Source organism: Macrobrachium nipponense, chromosome 25 (assembly GCF_015104395.2).
Source record: "Macrobrachium nipponense isolate FS-2020 chromosome 25, ASM1510439v2, whole genome shotgun sequence".
NCBI classification, from domain to species: domain Eukaryota; kingdom Metazoa; phylum Arthropoda; class Malacostraca; order Decapoda; family Palaemonidae; genus Macrobrachium; species Macrobrachium nipponense.
The window spans coordinates 38,452,332-38,474,886 of NC_087214.1; the positions used below are offsets into that span (position 1 = coordinate 38,452,332).

Here is a 22,555-nt window from a genome sequence, read left to right on the forward strand (position 1 = left end):
CAACTGATCCCAGGTTTATAGGCCGACTGCCCACTAATACAATACAATAATAAGACAAAAAACACAAAATAAAACTTCTGGCACGAGAGGGGTTAAAGGGATGAGGGGGATAGGTGCATAATATGAAATAAAGAGCGGCTAGCCTAACCTTCGCAAAATCGGAATGATCTAGCCTAACCCTCCAAATGCGTAAATTTTAATTACGATCTGGAGCGGTAGGCCAGGGTGGCTCAAGGTAAACGCAGGAATAACTAGGTTTAAACCCGCATTGAGATCCCAGCCTGGTCCCATACGGAAGGAGTCCTCCTCGTAGGTAACCAAGGGAAGGGAAAACTACAACCCTCATCCGCCAAATAAGGTCTGATTATATAGGCTATAACCGCACGCACGCCAAGAAATTTATAATACATAACACGTCAGAATCTATAAAAACATGTAAGTTTGGAGTAACTGTAATTATAATATCCACGCGACTACAATTAGTATGGGTGACCAATTGAAAGTCGTCATAAATAAGGTTGCGGGTAGCGATGCATGAAATGGCTGACTCGGGAACGGCGCATGCAGGTTCCCAATATATAAACAAAGCCAAATATAATTTCATGATCAATATCGCTACTAAAATGATCTTATATAGACTCTTGCAGTACTTAACTTAGATAGGGAAGATTCCTGACGTTCAGACATCGTAATTAACACTAAATAAATCTAAAATAGGCTTCCAATCGTAAACACGTATGAAACACAGTAGTGCTATAAAAGGAATGGCGATCGAGGCGCTAGTTGTAGCAGTAGCGGGCAGTAGATGGCTTTGGTACGGCTCCTCTTTGGAATGGGGGAAATTGACAAAGGAAGAGAATAAATGGCAAGAGACCTCTGGTAGTGTTTCACTCGCCCCAGTTTTTATACCGACACCCTATGAAGGGGTGAGCGAACCAGATTTATTATGGTATAATCCAATGTAGCTTTTTCTCTTGTAGATTTAGCAATATTTATACCTTAGAAATAAGTGCTATAGGAATATTTCCCGGGGCGACACAGGTTAGGCCCAGAAATATAAACTTGTAGTTATTTTGTTCTTCTATATCAGTTACAAAAATATTCCCACAGTTTTATTCATGGTATATAGAGGTCGTGGTTAGAAAATTTATTTTAATCTGCTGTGTGCTAATATAGCATTCTCTTTAGGCTTTTCTTAAAATAGGTTTTGCGCCAAATTCACTTAAGAACTGCTGATCCTTTATCAGGTCTAAAGGATATTTCTACAATGTTTCATTAATGTACGTAAGACGTGTTTTAAATGTGCAAAAAATAGCGCCCTTTTTAGGTCGTTCTTAGATGGGTTTTGCACCAAATTTGGGACAAGAATTACTGATCCTTCATCAGGAAGCGCTAAGGTATATTTCCACAAAGTTTCATTGATGTACTCAAATTGTGATTTAAATGTGACAGTAGTGGCCCCTTTGGGCCCTTCTTCAATGTATTTTGCATCATTTAAGAATGTCACATCTGTAATAACAGTGCCAAAACAAAACATTTATCACGTTTCATTGATGAACTTCAAAACGTAATTTAAATCTGTTTCGGGGGGCAGTTCAAGCAGCGCCTCCTACTCAATGTACCAACGGCATAACTTAAGAATGACCATTCGGAGGTCCCCATCACACTAGCTGATGAATGCAGCTATCAAACCTTTTGTACTCGAGGTGTAATACAAATCTCTGTGAGCTCCCAGACTACTTGTATGACTTTCAAAACAGGTTTTCCAAGAAAATGCTTTCCCACAGTCTTTCCATATAAATGGCTTCTCTGAGGCTTGTGTTACCCTTAATTTTCAATTTATATCAGGGGTGCGATGGGTCCCAGCCTGGGGTCTAAGGCTGCACTTCTATATTCCACTGGCCTTATATCCAAGGGCTCTTTTCAAGGTGTTTACTGTTCCTTGGAGGGCAGCGGTCTGCACCTCATTTATACTTGGGCAACTTTGTATTGCCTTAAGTTATTTTCTCAGATTTTTCTTTATAAGACCTGTTGCCCCTACCACCACAGGTATTATTTCTACTTCCTTCAGTTCCCATGAGCTTTTCTGGTCGTTCTTTACGCCTTGGTATTTTGTTATTTTGTGCCTTTCAGATATAATGAGGTACTATCACATCTATACTCTGCTGTTTTTTTTCCTCGTTGCAGATCATAAAACCAGGTATTATAGCACATCCTACAATATATCTTTCTGTTGGAATTTCCTTGTCATAAAAGAATGGTCCCGTTGGAAGGGACTGGATCTGGTTCATACTTCCACACTTTTTCTTTTACTTCAATTCTGTAATTTTTACATATTTTCCAATGCATATATTTACAGATCTTGCTGTGGCGGGCTGTGTAGTGACCATCTGCAAGCAGGGTCTGGCAGGCTGATATCAGATGACCACCACTCTCTCCAGTGTGAACTGCCACATGAATGTTAAGTTTATCTCTCAGAGAAAATGCTTTCCCACAGACATTACATTTAAATGGCTGCTCTCCAATGTGAACCTCATATGATGTTGAAATCGGTTTTCTTGGAAAATCCTTTCCCACAATCATTACATTTACATGGCTTCTCTTCAGTGTGACTGAGGAAATCTGGCAGTAATTGAGACAAACAAAGGATGAAGGAGCCAAACAAAACCAAAATAGTGACCTTCAAACTAATTTATTAAGAAAATTTACAGAAGTCATTTACATGCATACAAATGCGTCCGGTTCATAAGTAGATGGGCATGAAAAAGTTATAAAATAACGTCATAAAGTCATTACATAAATGGTCATGAAACAATGACCAAAATCAAAATAAAATGAGTCGGTAAAATAAATGATCAAAAGTTAACTAAAGATCATAGTTACACTAAACATTATACTTATTTTAACAATCAGTAAATTCATAAAAATTTAGTAATATAAATACACAAGAAACATAACAGTCAAGAGCCAAAAATATAGTCAATATGTAAATGGCAAAAATCAATAAATAAACATCAAAAATGACCATTAACAGCACAAGTATTAGCGAGTCAGTACAAATACTTGAATCAAATGACTTCAATTACTACATTAAACAGTCAGTAAATTACAGTAAACAGAGCCAGTACAAATCATATGACCTCAAAAATTAAATCGGCAATTACAGATAAAGCAAAATTAAACCAACCACACATCCAAAATATTAACTATTTTAGCAAAAGCATTAGTGAGGCAAGCTTAAACACATTACTCCTGGAAAATACTATCAAAACAAAAGATATACTACATTGCACAATTATACGCACTACATAAGAGGCAATAAGACACTTTCTAATATTGTGATATCTTTGTCTCAATACATCCCTTAGCCCAAAACAAGAAATAAGTCATCTTAAACAAATGCAACGCAACCACAACAGGGCTAACAAAGATGAAATGATCTTCTCAATCAAGCGAGGTTGCAACACTCTGACGAGGTCACACACACAGATGAGAAATAATGAAACATGCGAGGTTGCAATACTCGGACGAGATCCCACACATAGATGAGGTTAACCAAGAGAGCGAGGTTGTTCCCAAGGAGAACATTTTTTCCCACAGTCATTACATTTATAAGACTTCTCTCTGTCTTATGTTATTCTTAATTTTCAATTTTTATCAGGGGTGCAATGGGCCCTCGACTGGGGTCTATGGTTGCACCTCTATATTCCATTAGTCTTATATCTGAGGGCTCTTTTCAAGATCTTTACTGTTCCTGGGAGGGCAGCAATATGCACCTCATTTATAATTGGGCAACTTAGTATTGCCTGAAGATATTTTCTCCGGTTTTTCTTTACAAGTCCTGTTGACCCTACCACCACAGGTATTATTCCTATTTCCTTCAGTTTCCATGTACTTTTCAGGTCATTCTTTAGGTCTTGGTACAGTGGTACCTCGAGATACGAAAGGCTCAACTTACGAAAAACTCGAGATACGAAAGCAAATATGAAAAATTTTACGGCTCTACATACGAAAATTGTTCAAGATACGAAAGGTGGTTACTGTAAAGTCCGAGATTCGCCCGGACCACCAATAACAATTTTGAAACTTGCGCGCCGCCGACTGAGTAGACTCGCCACCATCCTCCCGCTCTCCCATTGGTTCCTGATGCTAGTCGCCGCCATGAGATCCTTCTCTCCTATTGGTCAGCATCCCTCCCATGATGCATCTACGTAGCGGCGTGCTTCTTCAGCAACTGCACGGCATCATCTGTATCGTACGCACGCGGTAGTCGTTTGTTCTAACGATTTCGTTTATTAACGTAAATTCGTTAGTGATTTCATTGTAGTATACTTTATCCTGTTGTGTGAGAACTTTACTACATACGTATACATAGTACATACTAACATAATTACGTACAGTATATACGTAGTCATGGGTCCCAAGAAGTTGAAATTCATGGAAAGAAGAGGATGCTCTCTTAGGAGACGAAGATGGAGATTATCATGAAAGTATAAAGCTGGCATGCAATTGAGTGTGATCGCCAAGGAATACGGTCGAATTCTGTCGACAATAGGCACCATCCTTAAGCAGAAGGATGCCATCAAAGCAGCTACACCTTCCAAGGGCGTCACTATTTTGTCCAGAAAGAGGACCTACGTGCACCATGAAATGGAAAGGCTTCATCTTGTCTGGATAAAAGACAAAGAAATCGCTGGAGACTGCAATCTGCCAAAAGGCCAGCGCTATTTTCGGCGATTTAATTGCCCAGGCCGAAGACGACAGAGAAGGGACATCAACGCCAACCCCAGACTTCAAGGCTTTGCATGGGTGGTTTGAGAAATTCTGTAAACGGACTGGCATCCATTCGGTGGTGCGGCCAGCTCGGACAGGACAGCGGCCGAAGCCTTTAAAAAGACGTTCGACGAGATGATGATCAAGGAAGGCTACAGTTCTCAGCAAGTCTTTAACTGTGATGAGACTGGCCTTTTTTGGAAAAAAATGCCTCGTCGGACGTACATCACGCAGGAAGAGAAGAAGCTACCCAGGCATAAGCCTATGAAAGACCGGCTAACGCTCGCACTTTGTTCGAACGCCAGTGGGGATTGCAAGGTGAAGCCCCTACTTGTCTATCATTCCAAGACTCTTCGAGCCTTCAAGGCCCACAAAATGCTTAAGAAGAAGCTTCCAGTGATGTGGAGGGCTGATGCAAAAGTTCTCAGCAAGTCTTTAACTGTGATGAGACTGGCCTTTTTTGGAAAAAAATGCCTCGTCGGACGTGCATCACGCAGGAAGAGAAGAAGCTACCCAGGCATAAACCTATGAAAGACCGGCTAACGCTCGCACTTTGTTCGAACGCCAGTGGGGATTGCAAGGTGAAGCCCCTACTTGTCTATCATTCCAAGACTCTTCGAGCCTTCAAGGCCCACAAAATGCTTAAGAAGAAGCTTCCAGTGATGTGGAGGGCTGATGCGAAAGCCTGGGTAACGAGGCTTTTGTTCACTGAGTGGGTAAATCTGTGTTTCGGCCCAACAGTGAAGAAATTCTTGGAAGAGAAGCGCCTCCCTCTGAAATGCCTGCTGGTGTTGGACAATGCCCCTGCTCACCCTCCTGGCCTCGAGGAAGATATCCTAGCAGATTATTCCTTCATCAAGGTTTTTTATCTTCCACCTAACACCACCCCTCTCCTCCAGCCCATGGACCAGCAAGTGATATCGAAATTCAAGAAGCTGTATACAAAACATCTTTTCAAGACATGTTTCGACATCACCGATACCACAAACCTCACCTTGCGTAAATTTTGGAAGGAGCATTTCGATATCGTAATATGCATCCAACTCATCGACCAAACTTGGCAGGAGGTTTCGAGGCGAACCTTGAATTCCTCGAGGAGGAAACTCTGGCCTGATGCTGTATCCGCCCGAGACTTCGAGGGATTCGACTTGGGCAAAGCTGGTGCTGCAGATTCAGAAACAGTTGACGATCCTGAAACTGTTTCGCAACCAGATCTTGACGAGATCGTTGCACTCGGCAAGTCCATGGGGCTGGTCATTGACGAGGACATCAATGACCTTCGTGACGAGCACCAAGAGGAGCTTATGACGGATGACCTGAAGGAGTTGGAGGCCATGCAACATAAAGTCGTTCAAGAGGAGTTCTCTAGCAGCGGCGAGGAGGAGGACGAGGACTCTATGACAACGGCAGAAATTAAGGATGCTCTAGCTGCTTTTCATAGGGTGCAATCATTCGTAGAAAAAGAGACACCCCGAAAAGGCTTACACAGGTCGTATGCTTGCACAGTTCGATGACGTTTGTCTGAGTCGTTTCAGGAACATTGTGGAAAGTAGGCAGAAGCAATCATCATTGGATAGTTATTTTTTAGAGGCCTTTAGTAGGAGTAGTAAGCAAAAAGGAAGAACCAAGTGATACTAAAAAACAGAAAGATGAAAGTGGTAAAGAAGTTGAAATTGTATTTATTTAGTTTTTTGTAAAGTTGAGTGTTACAATTTTGTTAATGTGTTTCGTAAAGTTTAGTTTGTTTTCCTTACATTTTTTGTGTGTTTCGTAAAGTTAAGTGTACGTAAGTATCTGCAGTTTGTCCTCCTCCTCTGTCGCCACTTTCGGAGATAGCCTCACTCGAAAGGTAAGCTTCCACATTTTACTACATACGTACGTATGTACGTACAGTATTTCTTGTATACCCTGTACACTAATACACTTTATTTACAGGTATATTAGCAGTACGTATTAAGTTAGGTATTGAATGGTCCAAATTGTTGTAGTATTTCATTGTTTATAGGTCAATTTAGCTTTATTATGAAATTTACTGTGGTGTTTTTGGAGGGTTTGGAACGGATTAGCCATTTTACAGGTAAAATGCGGTCCAAGATACGAAAAGCTCATGATACGAAGGCTGCCTCGTAACGGATTAATTTCGTATCTCAAGGTACCACTGTATTTTGTTATTTTGTGACTTTCAGCTCTATGGAGGCCAAAGTCACTGGGTACTTTCACATCTATAATCTTTTCTGTTTTTTTCTTCCTTGTGCCAGATCACAATATCAGGCTTTATAGCACCTCCTACAACATATCTTCCTGTTGGAATTTCCTTGTCATAAAAGATGGTAACAGTCCTATTGGAGGTGACTGAATCTGGTTCATACTTCCACACTTTTTCTTTTACTTCAATTCTGTATTCTTTACATATTTTCCAATGAATATATTTCCAGATCTTGCTGTGGTGGGCTGTGTAGTGACCATCTGCAAGAAGGGTCTGGCAGGCTGATATCAGATGACCAACACTCCAACCGCTGCATGACAAAACCTACACTGGTCACTTCCTGATATACCTGCCATTTTCTTGAAGCCATATTACTAGCATTTCTCCATTATAACCTAGATCTCCATTTCTTATCCATCTAAGTGATTCTTCTTTGTCTATGCAACCTTTTACCTGTTCTTCATGAAATCCTCCTGACCTTCCATGGTCATTCCACTTTCCCATTCTAAGTTTCTCGTCTCTGTGACTGTATCTCTCTGGCTTATGTTTTTCTTAATTTTCAATTTGTATCAGGGGTGCAATAGGCCCCACCTGGGGTCTAAGGTTATCTCTTAGAGAAAAAGCTTTCCCACAATCATTACATTTAAATGGCTTCTCTTAAGTGTGAACCCTCATATGATTTTTAAGATGATCTTTCCTAGAAAATGCTTTCCCACAGTCATTACATTTAAATGGCTTCTCTCCAGTGTGAACCCTCACATGAATGTTAATTTGACTTTTCCTAGAAAATGCTTTCCCACAATCATTACATTTAAATGGCTTCTCTCCAGTGTGAATCCTCATATGAAGGTTAAGATTACCTTTATGAGAAAATGCTTTCCCACAGTCATTACATTTAAATGGCTTTTCTCCAGTGTGAAACCTCATATGATATTTAAGATCACCTATCACAGAAAATGCTTTCCCACAGTCATTACATTTAAATGGCTTTTCTCCAGTGTGAAACCTCATATGAATGTTAAGATGATATTTCCTATAAAATGCTTTCCCACAGTCATTACATTTAAATGGCTTTTCTCCAGTGTGAACCCTCATATGATATTTAAGATGACCTTTCAGAGAAAATGCTTCCCCACAGTCATTACATTTAAATGGCTTTTCTCCAGTGTGAAACCTCATATGAATGTTAAGACGATCTTTCCTAGAAAATGCTTTCCCACAGTCATTACATTTGAATGGCTTCTCTCCAGTGTGAACCCTCATATGATATTTAAGATCACCTTTCAGAGAAAATGCTTTCCCACAGTCATTACATTTAAAGGGCTTCTCTCCAGTGTGAACCCTTATTATATGAATGTTAAGATTAACTTTCCAAGAATATGCTTTCCCACAGTCATTACATTTGAATGGCTTCTCTCCAGTGTGAATCCTCATATGTTTATTAAGATCACCTTTCAGAGAAAATGCTTTCCCACAGTCATCACATTTAAAGGGCTTCTCTCCAGTGTGAACCCTTATATGAATGTTAAGATGACCTTTCTGAGAAAATGCTTTCCCACAGTCATTACATTTGAATGGCTTCTCTCCAGTGTGAACCCTCATATGTATTTTAAGATCACCTTTCAGAGAAAATGCTTTCCCACAGTCATCACATTTAAATGGCTTGTCTCCAGTGTGAACCCTCATAATATGAGATTTAAGATGACCTTTCAGAGAAAATGCTTTCCCACAATCATTACATTTAAATGGCTTCTCTCCAGTGTGAACCCTCATATGAATGTTAATTTGACTTTTCCTACAAAATGCTTTCCCACAATCATTACATTTAAATGGTTTCTCTCCAGTGTGAATCCTCTCATGTTTGATAAGATCACCTTTATGAGAAAATAGTTTCCCACAGTCATTACATTTAAACGGTTTCTTTCTAATGTGATTCCTCATATGACTTTCAAGATGAGTTTTCTGAACAAATTCTTTACCACAGTATTTACACTTGAATGGATTCCCCACAATGTGAGCCCTCATATGACTGTTAGGATGAGTTTTTTGAGAAAAAGTTTTCCCACTCCTAGTACTTCTTTTCATGGTGAGTTTTGATATACTTCAAGAGAATTTGTTTCTGGGAAAATGCTTTACCACTTTCACGGAATCTGAACTACCACCCTCCAGCGTGAACTGACATTAAAGTTCTGAGGTTGTTGCCAATAAAACTGGTTTCCAATATTTTACACACAAATGGCTTCTTTCTCATGTGAGCAGTAGTATCTTTTTCTAAATTCACTTCAGTTTTTCTAATCATGGAAAGTGTAGTTCCATTGGTGTCGATGTGCTACATAACAAAAGCAGACTTAACACTTCATATACCAGGACAATAAACTTGACCTAAACATTAAACTTGACAATAATATCTGGTAACATAAACCCATGTATGTCACCTTTTTCCTCAGTCCTAAATTTCTTGCAAAAATCTCCAGAAATTTTCATAACCTTGACGATAGGGTGTCTGAAATGAGAAAAAACAACACAATTAAAAAAGGAAAAAGAGAAGAATGCCAAAGACAATGACAAAGCAATTTTCAAGGCATCTTGGACTTTATCCAGATAAGTCAGAAGCCTAATATGTAATGAGTATTCTTTTGCACAAAACTACCTTGTGCACTGAAACCTGTTAGCATGGCCCAGTCCAAACTCTTTAATTGGGGAACCTTGGGACCAGGCAGCCACTGCCGGAAAACAGAAAATCACGGAATATAGAATACGTACAACCCCTCAAAAAATGAAGCCCTATATAAACATTGTCTTGCAAATTAATTCCACATACATGCAGCCTAGTTGCCAACTTGGCCTACTATTTTGCAAAGTTCAGACACCACTTTTTATTATTTCATTATTCATATATTTTCAATAATTTATCATTTCATAACTTATTTTTTTTCTCTGAACTCTTTCATGCCATATAATTTTCTTTAAAATAATGTATGTTATATAATGCAATTAGCTCACATTCCTGTGTTAGCCTAACCATAAGTCAATTTTGATGGGGAAAAGGCTAATTGGAGGGGTTGCTGTGGTAGTGTTTAACACTCGCCCCAGTTTTATACCGACACCTTTTATTTAGGTGAGCGAGTCAGAGGCTTCTGACATGTCCAATTTAGCAGTTCTCTGGTATTATAGCAATATTTTACCAGAAATAGTGCTAAAGAGGACACATTTCACTGGGCGACACGGCTTCCTCGCCCAGAAATAGATTTTTCCTACGTCAAAATCCCTTTTTTCTTAGAATCTACAGAATATTATCGAAGACTTTCCTCTCTTAATGTGCTACAGTTTTACTTTTTACCCTTTCTCTTTCATACTATTTATTAAATTCTTTAACTGAATTCCTTTGTTTTTTTTTTACAATGTAATCATTGACCATTCTCTTTCCTACAACAAGAAACCCCCAAAAAGTTGTAAGTGATATGTGGTGCCGCCCTTGTGGCTGCTCAACGAACTAATAGCTGCTGATTCAAAATCAAGCCGAATCACAGGAGTTCCCAGACCATATCTGAAATAACCTACAACAGTAGACTTTGGAGCTTGTTCAAATGGACAGATCACCAACAACCACATTCTAAGGATCCTTCACACTTTCATGACAATGACTCGGGGACGGGGAGGGGTGGGGGGGGCATTAAGCTAAATGCTATGCAATGTGCTAAGCAACTATAACTAGTCTGATGGTGATGAAATATCACAATTTTAAAAAAGTAAATTGTATTTTTCCTGACTATACAAACCTGAGGTCCTTTACAATAGGAATACTTGCGGCGTAGCTGGAATACGGCCGAGAAATTCTTGAACAAGGTGGTTAGTTAGGCAGTAACTACCTTCCAGTAGGCAGGAAGACTTGCCTGCCTGGACTTAAATACTCCAATTTGCTTGCAGCCCATGTTTCAGATTGAGGGGTGGCATGAGATGGGCAATTAGTGTAAAGACGTCAGGTTTGTATAGTCAGGGAAAATACAATTTTTCAAAAAATTGCAATTTGTTCCTACACTATATACAAACCCTCAGTCCTTTACAATAATAAGACTCACTGGTTGGAGGGAGGAATCTGAGTGAGTCTTTAGAACTGACTGGACCTCAGTACACCTGGGCAATTCCTCCTGGTTGAAATAGCGAGGAGGAATACTCTGCCTCTGACACATTGATTGGTTGATCAGAGTCTAAGAACTGCAAAATCAAAAGTCACACCTCTGGGCCTTTCCAAAATGAGTGAGGAATTGTAACTCACATGAAAGAGGCAGTGAAGAATATAAAGAGTCGGAGGCATTAGGGCAGACAAAACCAGACGTTCCTGCCTTACTGCTCGCATCTCCTTCCTCCTTCCTCCCTTAGCTAGAGGAAGAAGCGGGACTGCTTCTATGATTCTGATAAGAAAATAGAACATAAATTTTCATAATATAATTTATTATTTGGATACTTACCTACTATCAAAGTTAGCTATATCTTTGCCCCAATTAGGGGAGTCGGCATTTAAAAAAAAATAATAAATAAAATTTTTAAAAATGATCAAATGACTGCCCAGATAAGTCTAGTTCACCTGTTCTCCAACAAGTGTGTTTTGAACGTTTCAGATCATGTCAGAATTCTCCTTGACAGCCCACTAAGTTGTGGGGAGGCTGGGAGGGTCTACTTTCACAGTGGGTAAGTATCCAAATAATATATTTTATTATGAAAATTGATATTATTTGAGATGAATCTTCCCTACTGTTAAAGTAAGCTGATTCCCACATTAAGAGGATGGTGGGTAGTGCAGCTAGACAAAAATCTGCTCAGCCAATCGAGCTAAAGGTTTCTTGCATGAAACCCAAAACATTCTTACCTGATCCAGAATCCTTTCTGGATTTTACTACCACCAAAGTTGAATTCCATTCAGGGAGCAAGGCTCTCATACATGTGCAGCAAAGAGCAGCCTTGTGGAGAAAAGCACTTTGATTCAATCAGAATGAAACAGAAGTGATATGAAGGGACCCCTGTGCCTGGGTCGAAAAGCCCTATAAAATGAGTCACTTACAATAAATACCTCAATGATATAACGGTATGATCCCATACAAAATTTGTACCTTCATGTTCCCCAAAAAAGGATTTTGACGTAGGAAAAATCTATTTCTGGGCGATGGGTTCGTGTCGCCCAGTGAAATCCCACCCTGCCCTTGCCCTGTCGCCCAAAATTGCCTGCTAACTTCAGGATGGCCACCAGAGGCGCGGCAGTTGGCGTGGCGTGGGGTGTAGTGGTAGTAGTTGCCGCCTTGACCTGTGGGTCGGCTCTCTCAGTTGGGGATTTTGGTGTGGGAGAATTCTAAATGGCAAGAAGTTCGTGGTAGTGGTCTCACTCGCCCAAGTTACCATACCAACACCCTTCTTTTATTTTGGGTGAGCGAGTCAGTTATACTGACATCTTCTTGAATTTATTTTTTCTCTGGTATTTGTTAGCTCATTTACCTTAGAAATAATGAACTAAAGGATTATTTCACTTGGCGACACGAACCCATCGCCCAGAAATAGATTTTTCCTACGTCAAAATCCTTTTTCTGGGCTCAGTTCGTGTCGCTGCGTGAAATAGTACCAGAGAAATAGCGCAAGATTGAAAGAATTAAAAGGGGTCCCAATAAAACTAAAAGAAACCTATAATAATATAATTAGAGAATAAGGTATATACATAGAACAACATAACCAAAGAGGACTTATTGAAATTACGTACAAAAAACTTAAATCTAAACATATTTCAACTTATTCTCTGACTGTGAGTCATGAAATCACACAAGTAATTATTCACTTATCTAAAGAATCAGTAATTCATAACAATACAAAATTTTAGTGAATATATACAAGGTACGAGTGTGGAACCCTAGCATTAAAATAAGGGAACCACACTCAAGAAGTTTCATAGGATACAAATTATTGTGGGTGTCCCTAGCAAAAAAAATAAGGGACACGCCACTAAGCCATAAACTTAAGCAGCTAAGGCTAAAAGGCGAAGTGTAGAGCATAACGGCAGGTTAGATGAAATGTTAACTGAGGCAGGTAGAGAGGAGATCTGGATCTTCAACTACAACTACTGAGCAATGTCAGGGGAAACTATGTTCCCCGCTGCCACTGCTGGAAATTTTAAAGATTCCAAGGACTTTAAATAGTGACGCTTAAAACCTGTCGGTGATTTCCATTCAGTATACTTTTTCAAGTCATCAAAGTTCATGTTGGAAATAGTTAATGGAGGTGGCTACTGCCCTGACATCATGGGCTTTAGGGAAAGATTCAGGGTTTGCTTGTTTAATAAAATATAGGATCTGTTGTCTTATACCTTTAATTGATAAAGTGCCACCTTTTTCTCTCCTAAAGAGGGGACCCGAAGAGGAAGAGGATGTCCTAGACAGAAAGGCTCATAAGGTCATCACTGGACAAAGAGAAGGGTCTTGTGGGAGAGGGATGACTTTCCAAGGTTCCCATCTTAATAGAGGATCCTCATTTTTAGCTAAAAAGCTGCGATCCGGGGAGAGTAGAACTTCCTGAGGGGAGGAATTCTATATGCCCCGCATCTCTGGATAGAGCCGACAGTTCTGAAATTCTAGCTCCTGAAGCCAGACTTAGCAAAAATAGCGTCTTTCTTAAAAGCATTATGAAAGTACATGTAGAGTTGTCAGTGTCTGAAGCCAGTTTGAGGACGTCATTTAGAAACCATGACACTGAAGTAGGCCTTACGGAAGGTCTAAGTCTAGCACAAGCCTTGGGAATAGACGTAAAGTAAGAATCTGTTAAGTCTATATTAAAACCCAGCTGGAAGATTTTCTTCAAGGTTGACTTGTTAGTAGTAATAGTGCTAGCTGCTAATCCTTTTTTCGAACAAGGACCTAAAAAAGGATATAGCTGAATTAATAGTCATGGTTTTGATGTTTGATTCCTTCAGGAAAGATGCCAACTTCTTGACTGCAGCGTCATACTGTCTCAGAGTTGAATCCCTTTTATCTGATTCCAGGAAAAGGATATTCTGGGGATCGATATCTGCATCTTTCTTAGCCGCAAACTTCATGAAGTCCATAAAGTTAGGGCTTTGAGAATTCCTGAGGAAGCGAACACAGTCCTCATTTGTACTGACTGAGAGAGTCTGGGATTGGGAATCCGTTGAGGGCGAAGACCCAATTCCAGAAGCAGAGGGTACCAGTTGCTCTTCGGCCAGTCCGGGGCTACTAGGGCCACCTGTCCCTTGAAAGTCCTGAGTTTGTTCAGAACTTTCAGAAGAAGATTGACTGGAGGAAAGATGTAAATCTTCTTCCATCGGTTCCAGTCTATGGACAGAGCATCTGTGGCATATACCAGAGGGTCCAGGTTGGGAGCCACATAGCATGGAAGCTTGTGGTTCGCTTGAGAGGCGAAAAGATCTACTTGGAGACCTGGAACACTCCGGCGTATCCACTGGAACGAACTGTTGTCTAGGGACCATTCCTTACTCCCGCTAGGTAGGTGGAGGAAAGATGCCATTTGTACTTGTCCGCTAGGGAAAAGATGGCTATCATGACATGGTTCAGATGCCTTGATTTGGATCCTCCCCTGTTGATGCAGTGAACTACTGCTGCGCTGTCCAGAACCAATTTTACGTGAGAGTTCTTTGGTGGAAGGAGCCTCTTCAGGGTAAGAAATACTGCCATGGCTTAAAAAACATTTATGTGAAGCTGGCGGAACTGCGGTGACCAAGTTCCCTGAACTTTAATGAACTGAGAGTACCCTCCCCAGCCGCTTAATGAAGCATCTGTGTGGATAGTTAACACCCGAGGAGGGTATTGAAGAGGCACCGACATGGACAGATTCTTCGTCTGTGTCCATGGACGCAGACGGTTGCGAAGAATTTGCGGGATTGCTGACAACTTGTCCCGAGATTTGACATTTGCTCTTGAGCGCCAAATCCGGTTCATGTCCTTCAGTTTTGCTTTCATCAAGACGTTCGTCACTGAAGCAAACTGGAGAGAACCTAGGATCCTTTCCTGGTTTCTCCTTGAAGCATATTTGTACTTTAGAAATTGCTTTACTGACTTCGTTATTTCCTCGCTCTTGGCTACCGGAATTGACAGACTGTGAGAGGCTAAGTCCCATTGAATGCCGAGCCATTGAAATCGAGACTCCGGAGTGAGTCTTGACTTTTTCCTGTTTATGTGGAACCCCAGGTATTCCAGGAATTGAATCACTTTCTTTGTGGCTTTGCGGCATTCCTCGACGGTTGACGCCCAGATCAGCCAATCGTCGAGATACGCTACTACCATTATCCCTTGCGACCTTAGTTGTTGAACAACTACTTCCACTATTTTCGTGAATACCCTGGGAGCTACGTTCAGTCCGAAGGGCATCACCTTGAACGAGAATGCCTGGTCTCCTAGCTTGAAGCCTAGGTAAGGGCGAAAGTGTCTCGCTATTGGGATATGATAGTATGCGTCTGTAAGATCGATAGAGGTGGTGACGGCCCCACAGGGAAGTAAGGTCCGTACCTGCGAGATGGTCAGCATTTTGAACTTGTCGCAGCGAATGGATAAGTTTAACTGGGACAATTCTAAGATTACCCTTCTTTTTAATGAGCCTTTCTTTGGCACGCTGAACAAGCGACCTTGAAACTTTAAATGCTTGACTCTCGATATTACTCCTTTCTGAAGGAGTTCCTCTGCATAATCTGTCAATTCCTTCGATGGAAGTTGAAGGAATGGTCTGGGTGGAGGGGGGCCTTTGATCCAACTCCAACCCAGACCCTTTGACACAATACTTTGTGCCCATTTGCTGAACCCCCACCGGTGCCGGAAGAGGAACAGCCTCCCTCCTACCTTGGAGATCTCACTGTTGCTGTGCGGAGTGGGCTCAACGTCCGCCACGGAAGTGCTTGCCTCTATTAATGACTCTGCCTGCTCCTCTTTGGCAAAAAGCGCCTCTGGCCCTGCTTCCCCTGGCAAACCGGTTAAGGGTTTGAAAGGCCTGGCCTTCATACACCGAGTTGAACGCCGGGGAAACAGCGTAAGAGGTGGAAGGTTGTGCCTGAGGCGAGATCAAGAGGATGGGCTGAGTCTGGCCTTTCGTTGTAGCGGGTTGTCCTGGTTGGGTGACCGGGACTGCCGAGACTGCTTGGACAAAGTGCTGTGGTTTCTTTTGATATGGTTGAAACCTTTTCGTCTTTTTCAGTTTCTTCCCTGAAGAAGAACTGTCCTGCTTCCTTTTTGCAGAGAGGCCCCAACGATCTCTGAGACTCTGGTTGAGTCTCGTCGCTTTGTTTTGGACCTCTTTAACCGCCGACTCCGGGAAGAGGTCCGCCCCCCAAGTGTTGGAGGAAAGCAACTTATTTGGCTCATGCCTAATAGTTGCTTCCTGGAGGACATGTTTCCAACAGTTGACTCTTGCTACAACAAACTCATACAAGTCCAATTGGACTGTATGAGTCTGCGACTTAGCCAACAGCTTGAAGAGCGGCTCGGACACATAGGAGAGGGCCGCTACTTCCGTCATGACCATTGTATTCAATGTCCTTGCTAACCTGGACCTTGCCTCGAACTCCGCTTGGATGAGGTTGTCCGGAAGCCTGGGAAGTTTCTCGCCGAACTGGTCCATGGCACAGTCCGGCTTAAACTTACCCACCGTAAAGGTGGCCGGCAAGTCCTCCCACAGATCGCCAAACGAAGGGAGAAGAGGAGATGTGGGGTCTGCTTCCCTTAGCTGAGGCAATGGTTCACCTTTCAAGCCTGCCTGGATTGTGACATCGGCTATCTTCGTCAGGAAGGGAAGTTGTGCTTCCTCTTCCGTCGTGAAGATCGTGAAAGGGCTCTTAAAAGCTTGAAGCCTGGTGTTAATGCAATGCCAGTCTTCTAGGCAGTGAAGCCATTCCCTCTGAGCATGATCCCTGCTATATAGGACTGTCTCCTTCGGGATCTTGTCCTCCCTATTGAGCGCTGCCTCCGTCAGCCTGGCATACCCCATGTAACGAGGCTGTAAACCTGCGGGGTAGAACTCGAAGTCTTCAATCCTTCGAGTTCCCCACTACGGGATGGATATAAGGCCATCCTTGAAAGGAGCGAAAGCCGCTACTCTCCAAGGGTTATTCATGGAGAATGCAGGGAGCGTGTCATATGCCGGGAGTTGAACATGACCGGAACCAACTGTCGGAGAACCGGTCTGAGGAGCTTGGTTAAAACCGGAAAGGAGGTTCTCTTGGTTGGACATCCTGTCCGAAAGCTGAGTGAACATTTGTTCCATGCTCGATCTCAAGGAACCTACCAAGTCTCCCACCTGCTGCATCATTCCGGCGGAAAATGCAGCAGGATCAAAACCACTCGGAGGCACAGAGCCTGTTGAGGTCGCCGGGAGGGCTCCGGCAGTAGTAGGAGAAATCACTGACTCCGCAGGAGTGCGGGACCTCTCCCTGGAGGACTTGCTCCTTGACCCTTTCGGAAGTGAAGCTGACGAAGAGGAGGCTTTCACTTTCTCTGCTCCGGGGTAAGAAGCCGGAGACTTACGAGCTGAAGAAGACGAAGAAGTCTTTTTAAACGACGTCGTCTTAAAGAGTCTTTTGCTCCCTGTGACCCTTCACTTTGGGGACCACAGAAGCAGCGGGGGCACTATACGGGAGCTCAGCGCCCGTAAAGCCCTGAAAGGAAGAAGAAGAAGGGACAGGAGATAAAGATCCAGATGCACCCAAAGGAAGCCCTTGAGTGCCTAACGTACTTACCTCAACCAACAAATCATCCACCCCTACCATAGGCTCTACGTTAATATCAAGAGTGGCGACCTCCGCCACGATGTCTTGGCCTTCCTTGAGAGCTTGCTCCACCTGCTCCTGGATCGCGGCGATCGTCGGAGCCGCCGCAGCAGGGACAACGTACCCCGTCAACTTTCCTCCGGGGAACAACAGGACAGCCATCCTCTTCTCTAGGATGTAGGGCTGTCCTTTGGCAGCGTTCTTTCCAAATCCGCCAACCCAGGCTTTCAGGGTCGCCAAAGCCACGTCCTTGACTGCGGCAGCCTGAAAGAGAGGGTCCTTATTAACACTTAAGTCTAAAGGTGATCCTTAACCACTAGACTAGGATGAGCTTAAGCTTAATTATATATCAGAACTCATATGGCATGAACGTGCTGATGACCAGAAGTACTTACTCCCTCCAAAAACTGGTTTACAAGCTCATAACAAATACAGCAAGCTTTGTGAAACCAGACCTGATGATCTCCGTGGCTGGTAGAACAGGGAGCATGGGTCCTGCAGACCTCATGCCCGCAGGGGTCCTGAAGCACGGCGTTACCGCCGGGTTGCTGGCAGTTGGTAGCCTGTAAGTGGAAAGATACATGAGTATCAGGTTTACACTCACAAGGGTACTCTAGTACTCCGCTGCATGCCGGAGTTAGATGAAAAAATGGGCATAATCCCTCCCCTGAAATCCTTTGGGTTAAATAGGTGAAACACAAATACTCCGGTGTACACCGGAGGAGGAAATTCCATAAACCAAAGGCAAACATATATAGATACAGGCGGCCCGTGGGTAACGGCGCAATCACTCAACGGCGAATCGGTTTTACGGCGGTCGTCAAAAATATTCATGAAAAAAATAAGGCATTTTAAAGGTATCTTTACGGCACAAATTTCAGTTAACAGCGCCGCTGTCTAATGAGTTCATACATATGTAGAAATGCCGTTCAGACCATAAAGGTTATGCAAATTATATTAACAAATTTTATGGAGTTATTACGTAGGTATTAGGGTAAAATATATGCCTCTGACGCCGTTCTATGCCGAAAATATCGAGTTACATAAGTGCAAATTTAGCTATGGATGTGTCGATTCATAATTGTTCATGCTTTTGTTTAAAATGTGTATGAAAATGTATTACGTGAAAGGCATTTTTATTTCTGTACAGAAATATGATACAAAGGCAGCTTTTGAAACTGCCCTTCACGTTATCAAATACGATGTTTTTTCATGTTCTTTCTTGTTGCCGCTCTTCCGAAAATATCGATTTAAAAAATGTGCAAATTAGCGATCGATGTGTCGATTTTATAAATGTTTATGCTTTTATGTTTAAAATGTTTATGAAAATGTATTACGAATAGGGTATTTTAATTTTTGTGCAGAAATATGATAAAAAGGCAGCTTTTGAAACTCCCCTTCAAGTTATCGACTACGATGTTTTTTTCAAGTTCGTTCTTGTATGCTGCCGTCTGCCGCTCATCCGAAAATATAGAGTTAAAAAGTGTGCAAATTTAGCGATCGATGTGTCGATTTTTCAAATGTTTATGCTTTTATGTTTAAAATGTCTATGAAAATATATTGCGTAAAGGTATTTTCATTTTTGTACAGAAATAAGATACAAATTAAGGCAGCCTTTGTAACTACGCTCCACGTTGTCAGGGGATGGTTTTTCATGTTCGTTCTTGTCCGCCAGTTCCGAAAAATGCATTGTTTTATTTTAAGAATTATTCGCATCTTTTCCATAAATCCTTTAAAAAGTTATACATTATTTCACTGTATCCAAGAATATTGTATGTATTCTCATATTATTGTATTTTAAAATACTACGGCAAACTTAAGCCCGTATTCCGCGGAGTGGCCAATGTTGTGGTTTGAAATCAGCTGATGAATACGAGTCTGTTTCACCATAACGCAATTCTGAGCGAATGCTCTTGCTTCTAGTTAGCATAAACGAATATCTATATACTTGACTTATATGAGACAAAGTTATTTTTCCTTATACAGCGTGTTTTTAGGTGGAAATATTTATTGAATATGTCTCGTTGTGAATGTGAACTACTATTTTTTTCGTTAACAGATTACGTTGGCGGCATGTTTATTGCGTAAAAAATTATGTGATTCCGTTCCCAATACGTAATCCTTTATATCATCGTAATACGAACTTTACGTTATTTATCTTATATCGGCGTGAAACCAACAGTAAAATGTGTTCTTTCAAGCACAGTAGTTTTGATTAAAATGATTTTATCCCAATTTTATCTACAGTTGTGTGTGATGGCAGACGTTTACTGCAGTTTTATCCTTGTTGCCGATGTACGATAATAGTCATTAGCAGCTTGAACAGTTTTCTCAGCTTCAGTTATAACTAGGTTTAAATTTAAGGGTATATTTCCCGATTGATCTTTAATCTATATTGATCTCTGATCTATAGCGAATAAAGTTATTACATTAAGATATCTCAGTTCTATTCTATACATAACACCATTTATAACAAATACGGTAATGTTGCACTGTAGTATGATGATCGAAATACAAGCCAAACGGATGTTATCCAGTTCGGTTGTACTTAGAAAAAAAAAAAAAAAAAAAAAAGTTTCTCGTTCGGTTGTTCATGGCTGTACACGTTCACGCAACTAGTATAACGTTAAAACCATGCAACTAGTATAAAGTTAAAACCATACTTTCATCATTCTCTTTTGCTGTTATTGAACTTATGTAACTAGAAGATGGATAAAGTTAGGCCACTGTAATTTGATCTCTCATAAAATCGAACTATCGTAAGACTAATGATCCTAACCTGAACACTACAGCTACCTGTACACTGACTGTATAAACTTTATTATATCTTTACATACTCTAGACACCCACATGAACTGTACAGTAAATTCTATAGTACTATACTGCATAAATATAATTTTACTTATTGCGCCGTTGTGGGATTACGGCGCCTTTGACTGGTCTAGAGTTTGGAAAGGTGTGCGGCGGCCGTAGGCTTTAAAATCGCTCAGCGTCGAAAATCGCTTGGCGTCGGTGGCCAGGAACGGAACCCATGCCGCTAACCGAGGGCCGCCTGTATATAATAAAATTAATAAAACTATAAAAGGTAAAATTTCCAACGGCGGACCAGGAAGGAGGGAACCCAAGCTTAAAGCTAAAAATCACTTCAAAACTAAACTTTAACGCACTAAGCGAATGTTTGATACACAGGAGATCGACTCCGAAGCGCGAAGTTCTCCTACTCTACCGGAAGAATGCCCCTAGGGGTAAACGCCGGAGACGAGGGAACAAAAGGATAGCTAAAGGACCTACTGAAATCATATCCGCTCCGGTGGTTGGCGGAGCCTACCACCCTCCCCACTAACCGATGGGACACCTTGTAGAAAGCCAGAGAACCGTCCGTCGTGGGGAGGTAAAAACGAGGAGGGAAGAAAACAGATCCCGTGTACTCCGGGGAGCGCCGGGGGGGGGGGGGCGGGCAACCGGAGAGGGGGGAGGCCAAACCCCCAACTCCAACCCACAACCGGAGCACCCCCGAGCGCAAGGGAGAACGAGGTCCCCCCCAGTCTAATAGCCTGTCCAGGCTCCCCTACTCCCACGCGTGGGGGGAGAGGGAGCCGTGCCCGGGTGGAGCCAAAGGCAGGGAGCGAGCAAGGACAGATCCCCCCTCCCTTCTACTCCATGGCGAGAGAAGAAGGGGGGGGGGGGGGGGGGGAGGAGACTATGGACTAGTCGGTATAAACGCAAGGGTCTCATGCAACCAAACTGACCAGAATGGTGCCTAACAAAAATGTATAAGGATGCAATACCGCAAAACTGTATAAGAGATGATGCACAAAAACAGCTAAGAACAGAGTCTTCGGTGGACCAAGAAAACAGGACCACTAGAGACCCAGACCCTAAATAATACTGGACGCCCTAAGCTAACCTAAACAAGCAAAAACTATTACATCGATAAATATGATATTGTTATGATACAATAAAGTTTGTTCATACTTACCTGGCAGATATATATATAGCTGTATTTTCTGAAGTCCGACAGAATTTAAAAAACTTCCGACACACGCAGTGGTCGGCCAGGTGGTTAATACATTCCCGCCGCTGAGGAGGCGGGTATTCAGGAACATTACCCATTTTCTATTCATAACTTTTATTTCCACTGTCCCCCTGAGGGGAGGTGGGTGGGTACTTGACTTATATATATCTTGCCAGGTAAGTATGAACAAACTTTATTGTATCATAACAATATCATTTTGTTCATGAAACTTACCTGTCAGATATATATATAGCTGAATCCCACCTTTGGAGGTGGGAAGGGACAGAATAGAAGGATTTTAGGAAACAAATGCATGCAGATGATTTACATCTTGGTTCCACCTGTTAGCATAGCTGACTTCGTGATTACTGTCACCCAAGTCTGCTTCTGCTTTACTAGAGTTGCCAGCGAGGTAGAGACCTATAAAGCTGGTGCACTCCAAGATGATCTGTCACGGGGGCGTGACCACATGTGACTAGACCATATTGACCATACCATGAGGGCTAAGAAGTAAAATAAATATATATATATATAAATATATATATATCACGACCTGACCAACCTAGCCAAAGTTAAGATGTGTTAACTAAGGCTAAGAGTAAGAAGTCACCGTTGTCGGCGACTCACAACTAAATTAAGAGCTCTTCCTAACCATTTTCTACAGGATAGGATGAATTGGTACTTCTTGCCCCCAAGATTGTGTCTGCAGACACGTATGGCCCTAGCAAGCAGCAGATCTCATATGCCATCTTCACATCTCGCAGGGAGTGTGAAGTGAACACAGAGTTGTTTCGCT

General features: G+C 41.9%; 1 protein-coding gene across 1 annotated transcript in view; it reads right to left on the bottom strand.

Annotated features, from left to right (window-relative positions):
• Nucleotides 1–2,727: 2,727 nt before the first annotated feature.
• The window catches only part of LOC135199381 (zinc finger protein OZF-like), a 497,889-nt gene continuing 478,061 nt past the window's right edge, over nucleotides 2,728–22,555 (bottom strand). The window contains exon 2 of the mRNA XM_064227366.1: nucleotides 2,728–9,482. Coding sequence (XP_064083436.1) covers nucleotides 7,637–9,064 — 1,428 coding nt within the window. The 5' untranslated portion in view covers nucleotides 9,065–9,482 and the 3' untranslated portion in view covers nucleotides 2,728–7,636. The remainder of the gene's footprint in view (nucleotides 9,483–22,555) is intronic.